At 38.2% G+C, this 18,329-nt stretch overlaps 1 protein-coding gene across 1 annotated transcript in view; it reads left to right on the forward strand.

The window, feature by feature from the left end:
- The window catches only part of LOC103807308 (usherin-like), a gene marked incomplete at its 5' end in the record, with an annotated part of 81,574 nt that overhangs the window by 26,799 nt on the left and 36,446 nt on the right, over positions 1-18,329 (forward strand). Inside the window, 1 exon segment of the mRNA XM_009080036.1 lies at positions 2,144-2,498. Coding sequence (XP_009078284.1) covers positions 2,144-2,498 — 355 coding nt within the window.

Consider the following 18,329-nt stretch of genomic DNA (forward strand, 5'->3'; position numbering starts at 1 on the left):
GCATGTTTTTGAGTACACAGGGAAAAGACTATATTTTTAGGTGCAGGAGAAAGGCACAGTCGTGATTCATCTTTCAGAATTATGTGTCTTGCATTACATCAATGAACAGCATCCAAGGGAAAGTTCTGCCTGTTTTAATTTGCTGTTATAATAGACTGTGGGGAATTGTTTTAAAAATTGCCGATGGAATTTTGGAGACAATAGGAAATTTCAGAACTTGACTCTTACAGACATTATGCTATAAGAAAGAGAATTTCTAGGGATCTTTCCTGCTTCTTCTACCTGCCATTCTTTGCCCAGTTCTGCCAACCAAACCTTGGTATCAACACATCTTATAATTTGGCCGTTTCACTACACTAGAGAAATTGTACCTCAAAACCCTTCTTTTTTATTTTTTTTAAAATCACACTTTAACCCTTTTAAACTAAACAGTGTCCATATGGTCTGTTTATCTCAGAACAGAGCAAAACTTTCTAGCTTCATATAAGAAAATAATGTCTTCATGCATGCCTTATATATGCATATACAGAAAGGATGAATAAACAGCTGTGTACACACATGCAGTCATTATATTCTTCCTACTTGCATGTAAACACTTGGGTGTGAATTATTACAGGCAGCTAAGATTATCAGGGGTTTTTTAAATGACTACATTTTGTATTTTTAAATTTAACTCCTGGTTTGATTTAACAAAATAAAATCCAACAGAATTCTTTGAAACATGGATTTTCTCTTGCCAAAGAAATGTTCTTCAGCTTCTGTATGTGAGTGTAGTGATGATGACACCCAGTAGCCAGACAAACCAATTTTACTTCTGCAAATTTGCCCTACTTGCAATAAAAGTGGCAGATAATGTAATTTGGTTTTTTGTTGTTGGCATGGAGGGTGAAAGTGTTTTTACGTTCTGCAAAGGCCAAGGCTCCTGTGAAGAGTATGGTAAATACTTAAATTCATGTGCAGTACAACACAACTGTCATTGAGATTTATCACAGTGTTTAAATGTAACCAACTTAATTTCACACAAACATTTTTATGCCAAGTGAAAGAATTGATTTGATAACTCTGTTTTGAAGATGAGTGCTTGGCTTATTACAATGTTATAAATTATATAGTAGAAGAGGCCATATTACAAAGGGGCTGAGGATCATCTGTAATCTCTGGTACTCAGAATATCACCAGGACCAGCACAAGCATATCTATATTAGGAACACTATATATACTTATATATGTGTACACATGTGCATATGTTTGTATGTATACATGCATATATATATATGTACAAATATATATGTATGTACAAAAATAAGAACAGAAAAGCTGCCAAGAACCTATACAGTGAATTGTCTTCATGTATTTTAAGTTTGCATTTTTAAACAAAAACAGCACTGGAAAAAAAATGTAGTTTATTTCAGAGAGCACTGCTTGTGATATTTTAATGAGGTTTTGTGGTGGAGCTGCAAATTCTGCAAAGTTTATGCACAAGGGATTACTTATTCCATTTACAAGAAAAAAACGGGATATTTATTTTAAGCAAACCAGAATTTAAAAGTGCGTTGCTTTAGTTTTGAGGGCATGATAGAATATTTACCCCTTGCTCACTAGGTAAAATTTTTCTCCAGTAAATTGGTCATAAGTTTCCCATAAATGAGGAATCCTGAGGTGACTGCCTCCATAAATAACTTGATTTTTGGAAATGTTGAACACTCACACCCATATTGCATTTCAGGTCATTACTTAGCAACTATATCCAGATTCAAAATTTGATGTTCTAAGTTCTGAAAGTCTCATATCTCATGTGTTCTCTCTTAAAAGGACAATATGCTATTGTATTGTTACGCTGCTACTATGGACTGTGGCAGAACACTTGTTTGATGTGTTTTATAGTATTCCTCTAGATAAAGGAGAACAATTAAGTGATTGCCACAAAAATCTCCTCTTCACTGCTCAACACCTAACACAAGTTCAGGGAAATGCATTTAAGGTGCAAAGATGAGTAGGCAGATCCTTGTATGTGTGTAACCTATAGAAATAAGTTCTGTATTTTATGGAGATACAGGTTGAACTTGGAACTTCAGGTTCTGCTACCACAGGACTTTCAAACTTATTTTAAATTTTCAATACATTACTTTTGATTTGATTCCAGACGTCCTGTGGGCAGTCAAGAAGAGCTGCTTTTGTTCATCTGGACTGAAGGAGCTTTGGAATTTATTGATGCGTCCGATGTTCTACAGCCTTTCACTCTCTATGAATATCGTGCCAGAGCTCAAAATTCTGTGGGGTCAGTGGACAGCCTGTGGGCTTCAACCCAGACTCTGGAGGCTTCCCCTTGGGGCATGGAAGCGCCTTGGGCACAAGCAACAAGCGCATACTCAGTGCGGCTGAACTGGACCCAGCCTGTCTTTCCCAATGGTGTTATATCTCTGTATCGAGTAGTCTATCAAGAAAAAAGCAGCGACCCAACATTCAGCACCCCAGATGTTACAGCACTAACTGTAATGGTAAGAACTGGACCACAGTTTTAAATGGTTTTTACTCTGCTTTGATCTCTGCTGTATTTTAAAATCTCCTTTAAAACTCATTGGAAAAGTGGAGTTTCCAATTGTCAGCAGTTTTGTTGGTTTAAATTTTGTGTTTGGCCCAATCCAGACTGAAACTTTTCACTTTAATATGAGATTCCTGGTAGAGGAAAGTAGATTACTTGCAAGCATGTATTGGTCATGTCTGAAGGAATTAAGCACATGCATCTACCTTTGTCAGCCTCGTTCTAAAAATACTGTCCTGAGCTTTTTGTCTGGCTGTCAAAAGGGGTTCACAGGATCTGCACAAAGAGTAGCAACATCTGTCCTCATTGTATACAATTCTAGGGTTTTTTATTCAGTCAGAATCATAAAGTGAATGAATTAATTAGTAATTGCATCGTTTATATATGGCATGCATTTTCATGTTCCTCTCATAATTCCTCGGTAATTAAAGCAGATCTACTTTTAATTCCACTACATATATTTATATTAGAATGTTACTTTGCACTGCTAATATGTCACTCCCTTCCCTTTCTTTTCCTGTTTCTCTTCCATATGTGGAGGAATAGACTCAGGAAAGGGCAGGCTGTTTTGTGAACTGACTAACAGTGTTGCATAAATCAGTGACAGAAATGGTTATGGTTTGTGCACTTACCACTCCTCCTCCCCTCTGTATATTTCATTCCAGGCTTTCTATAGCAAGACAGCTTATAGATAGCTGGACTGAACTGCTCTATGTTAGGATAGCCATTGTACTTGGCTGTCTTCTGAAAATGAGTTTTTGAAAATGTTTAGGGAGGTTGTAATAAAGTTTGGTTTCTTCAGTAATGCCACCTCAATTTCATAAACCTAGAATTTTCCCTAAACAATCTTCATAGTCTGAGTTTGTGTTGAATAACACCAAAAATCCTCTAAATCCTTAATTACTCCTATTATGAAGTATCTGTTTGACATTCAAGTAGGATCCTAAAGAGCTTTCTCTTGAATACCCAATAGTAACCTTCAAGTAACTGGCTCAGACAAATCTCTCTGTGGCATGTTAGGAGAAGTTTCCAGCTCAGGTATCTTACATACTCTTGTGATCATATGATTCCAAAGCAGTTTTGTGAGTAGCTTCCTGGAAACCTAAACAGATGAAGTTAGTAATACACCTTTTTCTGGAAAAGGAAACAGGTTCTGGACTGAATGATAGGAATAGATACTTTTGCTTTCTGAAGCAATTGTGCAGCATTGCACAGCATGCTAGGCTTTAAAAAGTAGATTGGGATTCTAAAGTTATTGAACTTCAGTGGCATTTTGGTAATTATCTCCCTTAACTTGTTCAAGAAAAATAATTACAATCATAATTGTGATGGTACACATAAGATTTCAAAACCAGTGAAATGACAGGGCTTCTCCTAATACCCTGCTTCAGCAGCATGCAATGTGTTGCTGAGCATCAGAATTGACCTGGCTGGTCATGCATTGCAATGTCTTCTAAGCATGCCAACAACAACAGAAAATGTCCAAGATGGTTGTATTGTGGGTAATAAAACCTACCAAAATGGTCTTTTAAATAATGTTGCCACAGTGTGTTTCTTTAACAGCATCAGTTAAAAGCCTTTTAGATTAACAAGCTATTATTTACTGAATTAGTATTTTCCTGGCTCCAAAATCGTTTATTTTCCCCAAACACTATCCTGAATCAAAATGACATTCTGGCAGCATATGTATAGCTGTGCTACTAGCATTGCAGCACAGCTGACTTGCATGCTTTTTCTACTGCCCTTTGTCATGAACATGTATTGATTATTATATTTGTTACCCTTTTTATTTTAGATATTATACTACTTCTTAGGGAAGTATCCTTCTGCACATCTCCTCCATCACTTGCACTCACTTTAAGCTGTTGCAGCTGCATGAACTCAGAGTTGTTTCTGATTTATATCATGGACCTGAGATCTGAATCCTACCTCTTCTGAATATCACAGAACAGCTAAAGCTTTGAATCAGAGTCATTGAGATAAATTGTGCTGAGTCCTGTTATCAAAGATATCTTCAGGAGGTTAGGTCAACTATTCCAGCAGACAAAAATCTGGACACCAACTTTCAAAGTTATAAACCCTTAAAAATAGAAATTTATCATGAAATTGCAGCTATGCCCTGAACTGTAGCTTTGTGAATGAGATACTTTAATTAAAATGTAATTTTAGTGAAGGAACTAGCATTCCAATGATTAAACTTCTACCCCTTTAAAATATAGCTTTCAGGGGTACTAGGCTAAATCATTTAATCTCCTAAAGCATCTCTATTGGAGCTCCCTTGTGGGATACGCCATTAGTCATTCTCTCACACAAGCTTCCATGTTACAAGCAAGACTTAAAGTATTAAGCAAGGAATGAGTCTGGTCCTTTATTTAATCTGTTAGACTCCATTCTTATCCCATTAGATTATTCCACAAAAAAAGAGCAGTGCTAGAATCACGGTAGCCAATCCCACCCTTGTGCTTGTCAGTTGCACCTTGGTCGCCTGCCACAGGACATAAAGCTTGACGAAAACCTAAAGTAGAAATACAGTCTTTGTGACACTGCAGGATACAAATTAAGCTTTCGCTAACATCCCTGCAGACTGTTCTAATTTGACAGCTTCGTTTCCATCCATTTCGAGAGCCAAATGAAAAGCATCTTCTGGGTATTCAAACAATTTGACAGACTTATCCACTCTACCTGCCCAAAATGCAGCTATTCACTCTCCAGTTAAGGTGCATTAATAAGTATTTGAATTAATGTGTCAAAGGTATGGTTGCCTGGTACCTTAAGGTTATCACTGACCCCTTGAAATTTTATACTGCCTCTAGAGATAAAATGAGAACTCAGTTCTAGGAGCAAAAGCTGCTGCCACTGAAGTGAAAGGAAGATCTCCCTGCACAGTTAGAAGCAAGTGACATACACGTGAGCCATTTTGATGCCTCACAGTTAAAGAGCAGTGTCACCCCTTTCCTGAGCTTGTTTGGCCAGGAGTGTGGTGACAGATGTTAGGTGACAGCAAGTTAAACTGACATTCTGGTTTATTTGCAGAGTAAAGTCAAGTCAAGTCTGGTTACAGCAGTACAAGTGTCTCCCACAATGTCTTTTCAGTTCATTTTAACCCTCTAAAGAAAGAATGATATTTAGTGTCTTTACTTGACAGCATTAACACAAGACAGATGTGTTTATAGAGGAATGGATTGACAGTAGGTTCTCATTTACAGAAATCTGCATAAAGTGACTAGATTGTCAAAGCAAGCATCTCACTCTTGTGAACTTAAGGCTTAAGCTTGTGAACATAGAACCCAGAGCTGATCTCATTATAAAGCCAGTGCCTGCCAAATGGCATCACAGAATCACAGCTCTTTAACTGTTGTACTCCAAATGTTGCTGTAAGGTGAAACTGTGGACATTTCTTGGTGGATGTTTTGTGAGTGTGTGATTTTCCCATGACAATTGTATCAAGTATTTGGTTGTTTATCATGAGCAGGAGAATTCAAAGGCAAGAAGATGAGCAAAACCCATAAGAATATGTGGCTGTTAGAATGTGCTTGGAGGAGGAAAAGCACCGAGACAAGGGTTAAAAAGAAAAACTCTGCTTGCTATGGGGCAGTGTCCTTCAATTATTATTATGTTGAGTCAAGGCCTTGGTGTGTTAAAGTCACCTCATCAAAGTGTAGTTAAAAGTACAATGTGCTTGTTAGAGGGTGCAAGAGATAGATGTAAGAATTATAGGTCTTAGTCCTGGGAAATCCTGCACCTGTGACTACCAAAAGCACAAGTCTTCTCACAAAGTGTTTTGCAGTGTGAGCCTCTCAGGCCAAATTTATCCTTAAAGGCCAAACTGGCATAGCTATGCCAGTTTGGGGTGTAAAAAATTAACGCCTCTTTGCTGATATCACTGTGCCTGCAAAGCCTTTGGTTTGGATGCAGCTATGATAATAGCTGAGAACACATGTTGGCTTCCATTATCTTATTTGGGGAGAGGGTATATAACTACACTGGCCAAGCTCCTCTTGGCAGGTGCTTCATCCATGGTAGGGAAATCTGTGGACATACTGCAGAATAGCAATATTAAAGACTTTGGTAGGAGGATGAGGCTTTGGCTTGCATGACTATATTGTTATAAGCAGGCAGCAGTTTGAATACCAAATTTACAACTAGAGTAAGAATATTAAATATTGTTTACTTGTTGAAAAACTCTGTATCAAAAATATAATATGAGAAATAATCTTGAGTGGCCAGTACTGCCATGTATACACACATCCTATGCAGGATTTTACACGCCTGGAATCTCGCATCCAGAGTTAGTTCATTTCTATTCATGGCATTTAGAAATACTTAATACATTCATGTCTGGAATCTTGCATCCAGAGTTCGTTCATTTCTATTCATAGCATTTAGAAATACTTAATACATTCATGTGTAATCCTTCATTTCTGTTTCCTCCTATAGAGCAGTAAACATCTGGCAGCATTAGAGATACCTCATAGTTATTAACTTCCTTGTACATAACACTATTCACTAATGCAGTATGCGGGACTGTATGTGACAACTTTCTTATAGAAGGAGTAATGAAGATTATAGCCACAAGAATAACAAAAAAAATATGCAAAGGAGAGGGATCAGTGAAACCAGAAGGAGTAATGAAGATTGTAGCCACAAGAATAACAAAAATATATGCAAAGGAGAGGGATCAGTGAAACTTTTTTTATATACATGCCTATTTCAGATGCCTGGGAAATGGTCTGCACTCCAAGAAAACAAGAGGAGTGTAATCCCTGCACATGCCATAAATTCAGAAGATGTGCTACTTAGCAAAGAGTGAAAGCTGTAAACGGCAGTGGAGGGCAAAAGTTAATGAGGCTACTGTGCTGCTGTTAGTGAGTGGAAAGTAGCCACAACCAGAAACAAGATGGCTACTCAGCAGTGCCCTAATACAGCCAAAAGATCATCTCCTTAGCTCTGCAAGGGCTTATGGGTTAGGGGGAAATCATACACAGATGACTAATTTTTTTATGGTTCACAGACGATCAAAGTGAAATTCAGCAGCTGTTCAGGACAAGTGACCACTCTAACGGCTGTAATATAACCTGCTAAATAGAGAGGGAATTGCATGAGAGCAAGAGGTTAGCTGTGATTATCGGCAGGTGAGTGCTTTATTGAAGTTGAAAGACCATTAACATTGATGGAGTAATTATTTCAACTTGAAAGTAATTACCTTGATGGGTGATAACTTCTCCAGTGTTCCCAGATTTGATTGGACCAAACAATTGTGAACTCTTGAAGCCTAGAAAAATATTACAACAATACTGCAATGTTTAAATTACTGAAACCACTGTTAGAGTATTTTAATTATGCCTATCAGTGAAAAGATTTTAACTTACAACAACTGGTGACCTCTCATGTATAGAGACATTTGCTTTCTAATTTCAATGAAATGATCCACACCTACTACGTGTGTGCTGTATGTGATGGGTTTGCAAATGAATTGCTTGATTTAAATGCAGTTTTTAAGATTCAAAGCCTCGTTAGCACAGTTTCAGGAAGGGCTTGTACTGGAATTGCTCTAATTGTTTTATTTGCCAGGAAAGCCCAATAATATAAAATGCTTTCCATGTTTTAATCTTTAGACCTGTTAAGCTCACACAGGATGAATACAGGACAAGTGCTCCTTCACATTGAGCACTGCTTAAAAAAAAAATGTGTGAAGCAATCTGTGTCTCACAGATTCTGTTGTTTCCATGCTGCTGCAGAATATGCTGGATTTGGCACTACGGCTCTGTTTAAATAAGCATTGGGATTGGCACGATGATGCCCCTCCAGAAACTGATTAAGTGCTTCAGTAAGCCCCACCTACAAAGACAAACATGTAGAATTGCCTAATTAAAACAGAAAGGATGAAATGGATTGTTGCACAACTTTGATGATTTTGAAGTACTGTGGTAATAGAACTAGATGAGAAAGGGGAGAGAGAAAGAGGCTTCAGCTCTTCTATTTATACCATCCTTACTGTAACCAAGGCTACTTTGCTGTCTCCTGGATGTTTTCAGCAGCCTCAGAAAGATAACTTTACACCCTGCTGGAACTCTGCCAAGAATGAAAGAATCCTTGCAAGTTGGGATGCAAGGTAGCAGGGAAAGGTCTCTCTGGTGTCTGTGAGGTCTCAATATGTTGTCAGGCAACTGGTGATTTGAATTAGTGAAGGTTGCAGCAAAGAAGTATATTACAGTGCATTTTTTCTTGAAAAATTTCTTACTAATTCAGTGTGCAACATGAAGTTAACATAGCTTTGTCTTTCACTAAATTTTTGGACCAGAAGTAAAAACACTGATAGAGTTATGTCTGACTGTGCCTAATCACACACTCTAGATTGACTAGACCAGAGTGCCTATAGCAATAGGTAATTTCTTCTACAAATAAATTAGTTGCCTCTTTGGAAATATGGGGTGTATTTTATCCTTGGGTTTCTCCTTGTGCAAGATGCATTTTTCACCCATTGTGTAGGTCTTTCTTTGATGAGTGCAACACATGTAGAATTAGGCCTTTTGAAAGATATTTACAAGATATTTACTTCAGGCATCTAACTAGTTAAGAGCATGAATGTCCTCTCTAGGCTGTGAAACCTCCAAAACATCTAAGGCATGGACATTTACCTTCCTTGGGCTGCAGCTGTTCACACGAGCTCTGATGCAGCTCATACTAGCATGTGTCAGTCAAAAGAAGGTGATTGATTTTACACTGATGAATCAACTTTCTTAACCCACATGATGAAATTATGCAGTTTCACAGATTTAAAAGATGGTACCCTTTGACAGAAAGGTGGTGGTGGGCAGCACTCTAGAAGTGGTAATCTTTGTGCATCTGCAGTCATAAGAGAATAGGTGACCATCTGACAAATCCTAAAGGCAGATAACTAAAATGGGATTGCATAAATGCTCTACGTGCTGTTTTTCTCTATATATTTTTATATGTGCTTTATATTTATACTCTTTTCTATGACATTGTTCTGAAAGTCTTGCATTTGAGTTGTGAGAATAAGATTAAGCTAACCAGGCACTGTAGAAAAACGCCATTGACAGAATGTTTTTTAATTTGTAAAAACAAAATAAACAAAACAGAAACCCCCACAAGCCTTCACCTTATTAAGTATAATTTGTTAGAAAGATATAATATGGGGGCATTCTTCCTTTTTTGCCCTATGTGACTACACTAAATCTGCTTTCAAAACAAGGTTTTGGTAAGCTACAGATGCTTTTTCATATATAAGTAGGAAATAAAAACAAAGAAGGAGGAGGCAGAAATTTGTTGGGTAATATGTACAGCTGTTTTTCAAATTAGATATCTGTTTAAAAATGCTTAATTGGATTTGACTAGATTTTAATTCACATTTAACCAGCATTCTTAAGTGAGTACATCAGGCAACTCCGAGATAATGCTCTTTGTTGGTGAAGTCATAGGGCGTCTTCCTAAAATCCCCAGAGTCATGCCCAAGAGTTACAGATACAGGAATTCTTCAGATGATAATTAGAAAGGCCACTCCCCAGCCCCCATCCTACCCTTCAGGTCCACTTCCCTCCACAGATAAAGCCTTTTATTCAAATTGTTTAAGAAGCATTATGTCATATGCTAATATTTCATGGGGAATTTTAGCAAGCAGTGGGTAATTTTATTAAACAGAGAATGCTACTTTGTTTTAAAAAAAATTATAAAAAAGCAAACACAGCCATATGACTCATGGGAATTGGTAGTATAGCATAGAGCCTCGTACCGCTGGGGACTCCATTTGAATCTAATCCAGGTCTACAGTTACCAAAGTCATTCTCATCAAACAACCGTGGGGCGTCCTATGCAAGATAAGTTTAGTATTCTCTGCTGACCTCCTGTCCTTTCTCTTTACTGCTCCCTTTTGAATCCATTCCCATCACTCAGCTTCACAGCCTCATTCAAGCTCATCTCCCCTATGCTTGTTGCAGTTTCCCATTTTCTGCCTGCCAAGTGACCTCTCTCTCTCCTCCTTTCAGGCTTTACAAAAAGCCCTGGAATGCGTGTATAATCTTGCCTGTAATCTTACCCCCTCTTTTTTTTAGGGGGCAAAACCCCTAATATCTGCATGGCACTAAAACATGAGTTTATCAACAGAAAGCTCTTTGGGAGAAGGAATGGGCATCCGTCTGTTAATTTACAGCATTATATAAATATTATTTTTGAGACTATAAGAGCAATTATGGTGAATAGGGGCCAGATGGCCTCTGTATCTAGAAAGCAGAATGGCAGTGTATTTTTAATGGACTTAAATGTTACTTTTTGACAGGAAGCTAATATTAAATGCTATGTTGTAGGTACTTGTCATGTGAGTACGGTTCTGAGTTTTGGGTTTTGTTAAAGTAATTCCTAATGTCATGCCTGGGTACTTTTGCCCACTAAAGCCTGGTTCTGTGGTGGGGTCTTTGTTGTTGCTCTTTTTTTTTTTTTTTAAGGATGGTTATTGATCTCTTGCTGAGCTGAGATTTCAGTTTTATGCCAGATAGTTTGATTAATGGGTTGGTTTCTGTAAGTGGACTGAATGGGGATAGGAAGCACAAGCCGCTCATGCCGCCAACCCTAACTCCGTCAAGACGCATAGCTCATTATGAAACTGTTATCAAGTATACATGAAAAATTAATTGGGCTCAGTTTGATTCTGAAAAGGATCAGCTTTTTACTTGGCGGTCCCCCCAATCTTTCCAGATGTTGTATGCTAGCCCCTCGAGAAGCAGCGAAGGGAGATGTATTAATACATTGTATTGATTAGATCAAGACCCCTGACAGTTATTTGTAGAGATACCATCTGGCTGCTGTTCGAATTCCTTCACCAAAAACAGGACGTGACATGTTATTAATCTCAACTCTCTAAGTATAGACAGTTGCCTTTTCTGCTAAACCGCATTTTACCATTCCGTAGGAGATGGAGGCAGACCTGAAGGGTGCTGAAATTAAGGTTATTACACAAATTGAGCCATATGGTCCAAATATTTCAGCAAGAAAATTGCCAGGCAATAAAAATTGCTCCTGCCTTCCTAATGGTGTAAATTACAGTTTAACCATGGCTCTAATGATGTCCTTCTGCCGCGCTTAACTACTGTTACATGAAGGACATTGTTTTAAAAATATAAAAAACAAGTAAATGCCAGCAGCGTGTTTTACAATCTGTTAGTGTGTCATTAAGAACACTGTCAGAATTACATAAACATAATGGCAGGCAACCTAGCATACAAAAGAACGAGTATGGAAATAGAAAGTGTCTTGAAAACTCCTTTAGCTCTGTAATGTCAAGAGCCCTTTCCCTTCTGGAACTTTTCCAGTATGGGAAAATGTAGCTGCTTATTTATTCCAGTTCTCACACAGACTCTGGTGGAGATTTAAAAACAGAAAAAAAAATTACTGAATATTCTGATGCATTTTGAACAAGTGACTATAAATTTACTATCACATTATACTGCAGCTGTATATAAAGTTAACTGTGTATGAAGAAGAAATCCAAAATGTGACTCTCTTTTCAAACTGAAGCATTCTTTTTATTCTTTCAGATCATAATGGGACTTTCTGTTGTGTCTCAGACTGCTGGGAGAATTGCAGAGTATTAAAATGGTTTCAGAGCTCAAAAGCTCTGTGAAATGTTACTACGGAGTTAGCAGTCTCAAAAATTTGTCTATTGAAAGTAGTTTTAACTTATTTGCTATGAAAAGCAAAATGAAAGTAGCTCCCCGGTCAGCAGGTGCATTACTGACTGATTCTGGTGATTCATCATACAATGTGGAAATTAAATTGTAATTAAATAACATGAATAATTAGCCAATGAGATTTCATTTCAAAAACACTCATCCAGACATTAAGTTTGTAAATGGCAAACCCTTAGGTGACCATACAAAGAGGAAATATCACAGAAGTTTGTAATAAATGCTATTTGAAATATTGAGTTTGAACACTTCTACATTAAACCACGTGCAGCTTTTAATAGTTCGTATATGCCAGGCCTTTTGGTAATCTAACCCAGCACAGTCAGGTTTCTAGTCTGGGATCTAGCTGACTGGGTGCACAGCAGTGATTTAGGGAATGTGCACTTGGAGCAGTCTGTAGCAGTTTTGAAGTGGCTGCTGGAAACCGAGGGGTCCTACGCCCCACTCTTACCAGTTGCTCCCTTTGACCACATCATTCTGGGTCTCCTGTGCAAGCAGAGCTTCTGCTTCCTCTGTCTGTGCCTCTTCGAAGGCAGAAACTTCCACACTCTTACAAGGGCATCCAGTTCCTGCTGGATCTTCACGCTGGTTGAAATGCATTTTGACAATGTTGAAAGCACAACTGAGCAATGTCGAACAGACAAAGGGAAGGGAGATTGCGAGTTAGCTGTCTGGGTTGGCTGGTTGTTGAATGACCTGACAGGCAGTTCTTGTATTTGTCTTCAGACTTAGCACAGTTTCTGAATTGTGTGAAGATCTCATTTGTGCGTGGAGCAGGGAAAAGATGACAGGAGACTTTTACACTTGACAAATTTAAATTGAGCCCAAACCAGACAGTTAATCAGATTCAATAAAGTTCACAACAGTCTTTATACTTGTCCTTCTTGCTTCTCAGTACCAGTACATTCGCAAATGAAAACATCGAAACATAAGTAATTTATGGTTGCTTGGTTGGTTTGTTTCCAAAGAAACTGAAGGCAGAAAGTAGTAGGCTCCTGTGAGGATGGTAGTCCTAAAACTTTCTATGTACAATGTGTAGTTTACATATATGCAACCTGTATTAGAAGGAAACAAGTCCAATTTAGAAGTTTATCTCCTCATAAACTACAAGTATTTCTCTCAGCATCTTGAACATTTTATCTGACCAAAGTCACAGAAATGCATAACAAATGGGATCTGCAGCATCCAAAGATGTAGATTGTATTCTACTCAAAAGCACCCATAATGAACGGGTTTCATTGTTTAACTCTAAAAAATATACAGTATTTTAAAGTCTGTTTCTTTAGCATTCATTAAAGAAAATATCTTTGATCTTTAAAGAAAGAGATTGGTACAGATGTCCCTTTACTAGCATCTGACAGGCCAGAAGATTTGGAAAGTATATGCTCATTGAACTGCTTTATGAGTGCCAAGAAAAACTATGAGCGTGGAGAGAAGGTTTCTACCCGTGAAGTGGAGGGCTTGCTGCAAGAACCTCTGCCAAAATTGCTACCAGATTCAGAGAAATGTTTTTCACCTTATTAGTAGGTGCCATGTTACAGCTTTTAGGATATCAAAGGTCATCTGTTACACCTCTGGCAACTTCAGGCTGCTTTACTCCGTCCACCACATCTGTGGAAACTGTTTCTTCCTGCCTTCTTTTCTGTTTCCAAGCCTTCCTTTCTTAGAGCACATTTAGAGACTATGAGTGATATAGGAAGCAGAAATTAATTCTCATCCTGAAGGTCTAGTAGAAAACTGCTTCTGTGTTTTTCAGATTTTTGTTAGGAAGTTGTTTCTATTTGCAGATATTCTGTGGGTCCTGCAGTCTCTTGGCAGGATTCTGCATCAGTCAGGTAATGTCCTTTAAAGGTTACTGGAGGCTGTGTGGTTACACAGGCAAAGCCTTAGGAGACAAACAACCACTTACATGTTCACTTAGGGCAACCTCTGGCTGGTTCAAGAGCAGCAGCTGGACCTGCAGCACAATATCCTCAAGCTCTTTGACTTTGCAACTGAACTAATTCATGGCTGCTCTACCTTCCTTCTTTATGTGGCACATATGTCTGCTAAACACCTCTGTGCCCACACCATCCTAAGACACAAACAATACTACTGCTGGGGTATGGTCCATCTCAGTGACACCCCTGCAGTGTGTGCCAAAATGACTCGAGGAGTCAGAACCAGAACCAGAAGATGTACAGAGGTACCAGTATCTAGTTAACCTACCAGGGCATATTCACAAATCATTACTCGTTTTGGTTCTGAATTTTTCTCCAATTATTTTTCAAAGTCCACTTCCTGCATGTTTGAATGCATCAATTATTGTTTTCCCATCCAGAGCAGAGTTCCTAGTCTGAGACAAATACTCCATGCAGTGTGGAGATGACACTCTAGTGACTGGGGAAAAAAAAAGGGCACCAAGTTTACAATTGTCCCACAAAATCAGAATTGCAAAAGCAGATTTAATATTGCACAAGAGTGAGAGAAGTAGACTCCTTGCAGTGATAAATTTTCTGTATTTTTGCTATAAAGAAAAATTTACTCTGCACAAACAAAATGAATGAAACTTTGCAGAGCTCCTATATTTCAACAGGCTTTCAAAAAGAATTAATGAGAAGTCTGAAGACATCTTCTCCCAGATGAAGTATTATTCTTGTCATTATGGTATATAATAAAATTATTTTTTATTGTTTTCTCTTCAGGGGTTCAAGACAGATGATAATTTAGATTTTCTCTAATGCTAGTCTATGCTAGAAATGCTAGACCCATGATGTACCAATAGATCATGAGATTTATACTATAGTTGTGGCTTAATACAGTGACATATTTAAGTGCTGTGCTTAATGTTACCGAAAGCCCTGGCTTAAAAAGACTAAATAGACATCCCTAGAGCAAATGAGAAAGAAAACATCACCTTTTCCATGCAGTAACAAAATAGTTTGAGCTCTAGTTTCCTTGATGTCAAATACAGTACCACCTTTTAGGACAAATAGAGTTGAGAACATGTGACTTTTAAAATAGGATATTTGACATTTAAAATAGGACATCAATACCCCTGTATTAATATTTGATTTCAGGGTATTGAAGGAAATTTTAAACTGCACTTACTTGAGTAACATCATCTCAGACTGAAGATCATCTCCAACATGTTGACCTGTGCATGAAAATCAAGACTCAAAGATGTTTGCTTCGGTATTAACTAAATAGATATTTGTTTCAGATTAACTAAAGCCATTTCTTGTTCTGGCTGAGTGTCTTCTACATTTGCCTTGTAGTTTTGTTCTTCTGCTCCTGAAGATCCTGATTAAAGATCCTTGAAAAGGCAAAAGGAAGCTTGCATTGATTTTGAAGTGTTTTGAAACCTCTGCAGTCTAACTTAGCTATGAATTGTTTTCTGTTCCACATTAAGAAAGATGATAGAGCAGACCTGTATGGTCTGTTTCTGTGTGCTGATTGAAAATGTTTTCACTGGCTTCATTGCTCTTTGAGTCTTAAGTGAATTTAAGAAGAAAATCACAGGTCTCAGTTCTAAAAATTTGCTTTAGGTGGCTTACATAGGCTAGTCTGTATAATTTGTCTTGAGCGAGAGCAAGGTTTCTTTGACAGGCTACTCAAAGCAGAGGTTAAGCATAAACATCTGACTATCCCTTTGGAGGAACCTCCTTCCCTGATTGCAGAGTGTAAAGAGTAACTGAGGACACTAGCTACACAAGGTTTGTGTAGGAATGTAGGAGCTTTATTTTCCACAGTGCCCATGGAAATCTGTAGTGCCTCAAGTGCATCTTTGGGCACTTGAATACATTTACAAGTCTAGTCCAAAGTGACTAAATTGTAGTAATTTCTCTTTGGATTGCTCATTTATAACATGCATACATGCAGCTAATCAATAGATGAGAGTGAAACTAGTGGATTTACAACTTAATATGCTGGAGTCAATAATGTGCTGTAAAGACATTTTCAATTCTGAAATCAGCACTATTTGTTCTCTACTAAGCTTAACTATATACCATTTGGCTTAGTAATCTATTTTAATTCCCCAATTAATTTAAATATCCAAGGAAAACACAGATTTGGAACTAAACTTGTTATGCTTCAGTTTTCAAGTAATCTGTCAGTATTTACATCTTTCAGCTCTTTCCTAACTACTGCATCTTGCTGGTGCAAGCCACAAGCAGCTCAGATTTCTTCTCTTTTGGCAGGAGCTTTGCACTGTGAAGCCCAAGCCACACCAGGAGGGACTAATGAATGTGTAACCACATGAAAAGACATGATAAAAGATTCTGGTTTATTTATGCAGTAGCATTTCAAAGTGAAGCTAGCTAGCTGCTTTTCTTGTTCACACTGCAACAGGTTTAGCCATCTACTTTTCTGTGTATGTATATGAATTTCGTGTTTGTCTGACAGCATAGAAAATGGGAATGGGCAGTCTGCAGACACAGCTTCATAAGCTGTGTCAAGGTGAGTTTCTTCCAAACAGTGTGCCCTAAGAGGCTTAAACTAGTGAGAATTGTAGCCAAAAATCTGGATATTCATCCATTCACTGGGGTCACTTGATTACAAGACTAAACTTGCACGTGGCTTCTGTTCCAGTTACTCTACCAAACTCTTTCTTCTTGTTTTCTTTGAAAGAGCAACTGATTCTGAGCCTTCATAGGGTAAGACATAGCTGCTAAGGGACACAGCAATATACAATTTAATCTTTATTGGACCTCTATTTTCATCAACAGTGCAGTCCATAGCAGCTGCAATGGGAAAACATGATTTTTGCTCCTCTTATCATGTGATACAGGGGCTTTTCAGGCTATTCATTGAGGCTTTCCACTAGCTTTTATGATCAGGAGGGGCAGGGATCCCCTGCAGCAGTCTTGAGGAACTTGAGGGAACATCCTGCAAGTTCTGGAAGGAATGTGTCAGATCTCTGCTCAGCCTGTCAATACTTTGATAGGAAACTCTGCTTTGCTGAGGACTATGTCCCCAAAATGTAGACCTAAATATATATGCCTAGTCAATATCCCCCGCTAATCTTCAGAAAATAGGCTGAACTTCCCTCCAGCTGCAGAAGAGACAGAGATGGCATTCCACCCTGCATGGGCAGTGTGTTTCTGGCCTTCTGCTAATTGTGACTGCTCTGTACAAAAATGTCTAGATTGAATCTCTTTTCCTGGCATGGATTGGCATAATTGGAGTGCACCTTTCCCAAATTGCTACCTGCATACTTTGTTTTCTTTTCAGCCACTGTCTGCTTGGAGTGCAGGTATCTTCATGTAGGAAGTGTAAAGCATTGAGGGAAGGAATGGAAAACCTGGTGAAGGAAAACCTTTTGAGAGATAGGGGTTTGCACTTTTTGGCCCGTCGTATTTTAGAATGTCCAGTTCGTTTTAAAGGCGACATTGTAAGTTCAGCCATATACTCTGACTTTGACTGTTATAAGTAAATCCAATTAAATCGTTGATGCTTACCTTTTGATGTCTCTCAAAAGTGATGGCAAACGTAGCAGGCAAAGTTTGCATGAAAAGCTAGGAATGTTCAGTACAGGGCAGAGAAGAAGGAATAAACCAGTAGGAAGCAAAATCCTTTTAGTCTCCTTTAAAATGTTGCTTTTGTTTTCCATTGTGCTGGCAGAAAGCAGGGATTTAAAGCTGTGAATTGCCTTGAGGCTGTGCTATCTTCCTCTACTTAGGAGTAGTTAGAACTGCTCTTTTTTCCACGTGTGTTGGGTGAGAGAGAGACACAAGGACTCAGAATGACTGAGAAAAGGGAATAAACTAAGCCTGCATTTAAGAATATGACACATCTATTGTACCTGTGTAAAAAAGAGTCTAAAACATTAATGATAGTTTCCTGAAGCTGCACACAGTAACACAGGGGGATATCCTGAGACTTATTTGTTAATGTTTGTAACATGATGTGAGATTCCACGATGAAAAGTAATATGTAATTGCAAAGTCTTAATTTTATGTAGCACAACTGAAATTCAGTGGCATTTTCAAGGAAACTGATGTGGGAGTTCACCTGCAATCTGTGTTAAGATTCAGATTGTCCTTGTGCAAGTTCCCGTATAGATTTTCTTCAGACTTTTCATTCCTGTTTACATTTCTCTTTCC

Source organism: Acanthisitta chloris, unplaced genomic scaffold, assembly GCF_000695815.1.
Source record: "Acanthisitta chloris isolate BGI_N310 unplaced genomic scaffold, ASM69581v1 scaffold1158, whole genome shotgun sequence".
NCBI classification, from domain to species: Eukaryota; Metazoa; Chordata; class Aves; order Passeriformes; family Acanthisittidae; genus Acanthisitta; species Acanthisitta chloris.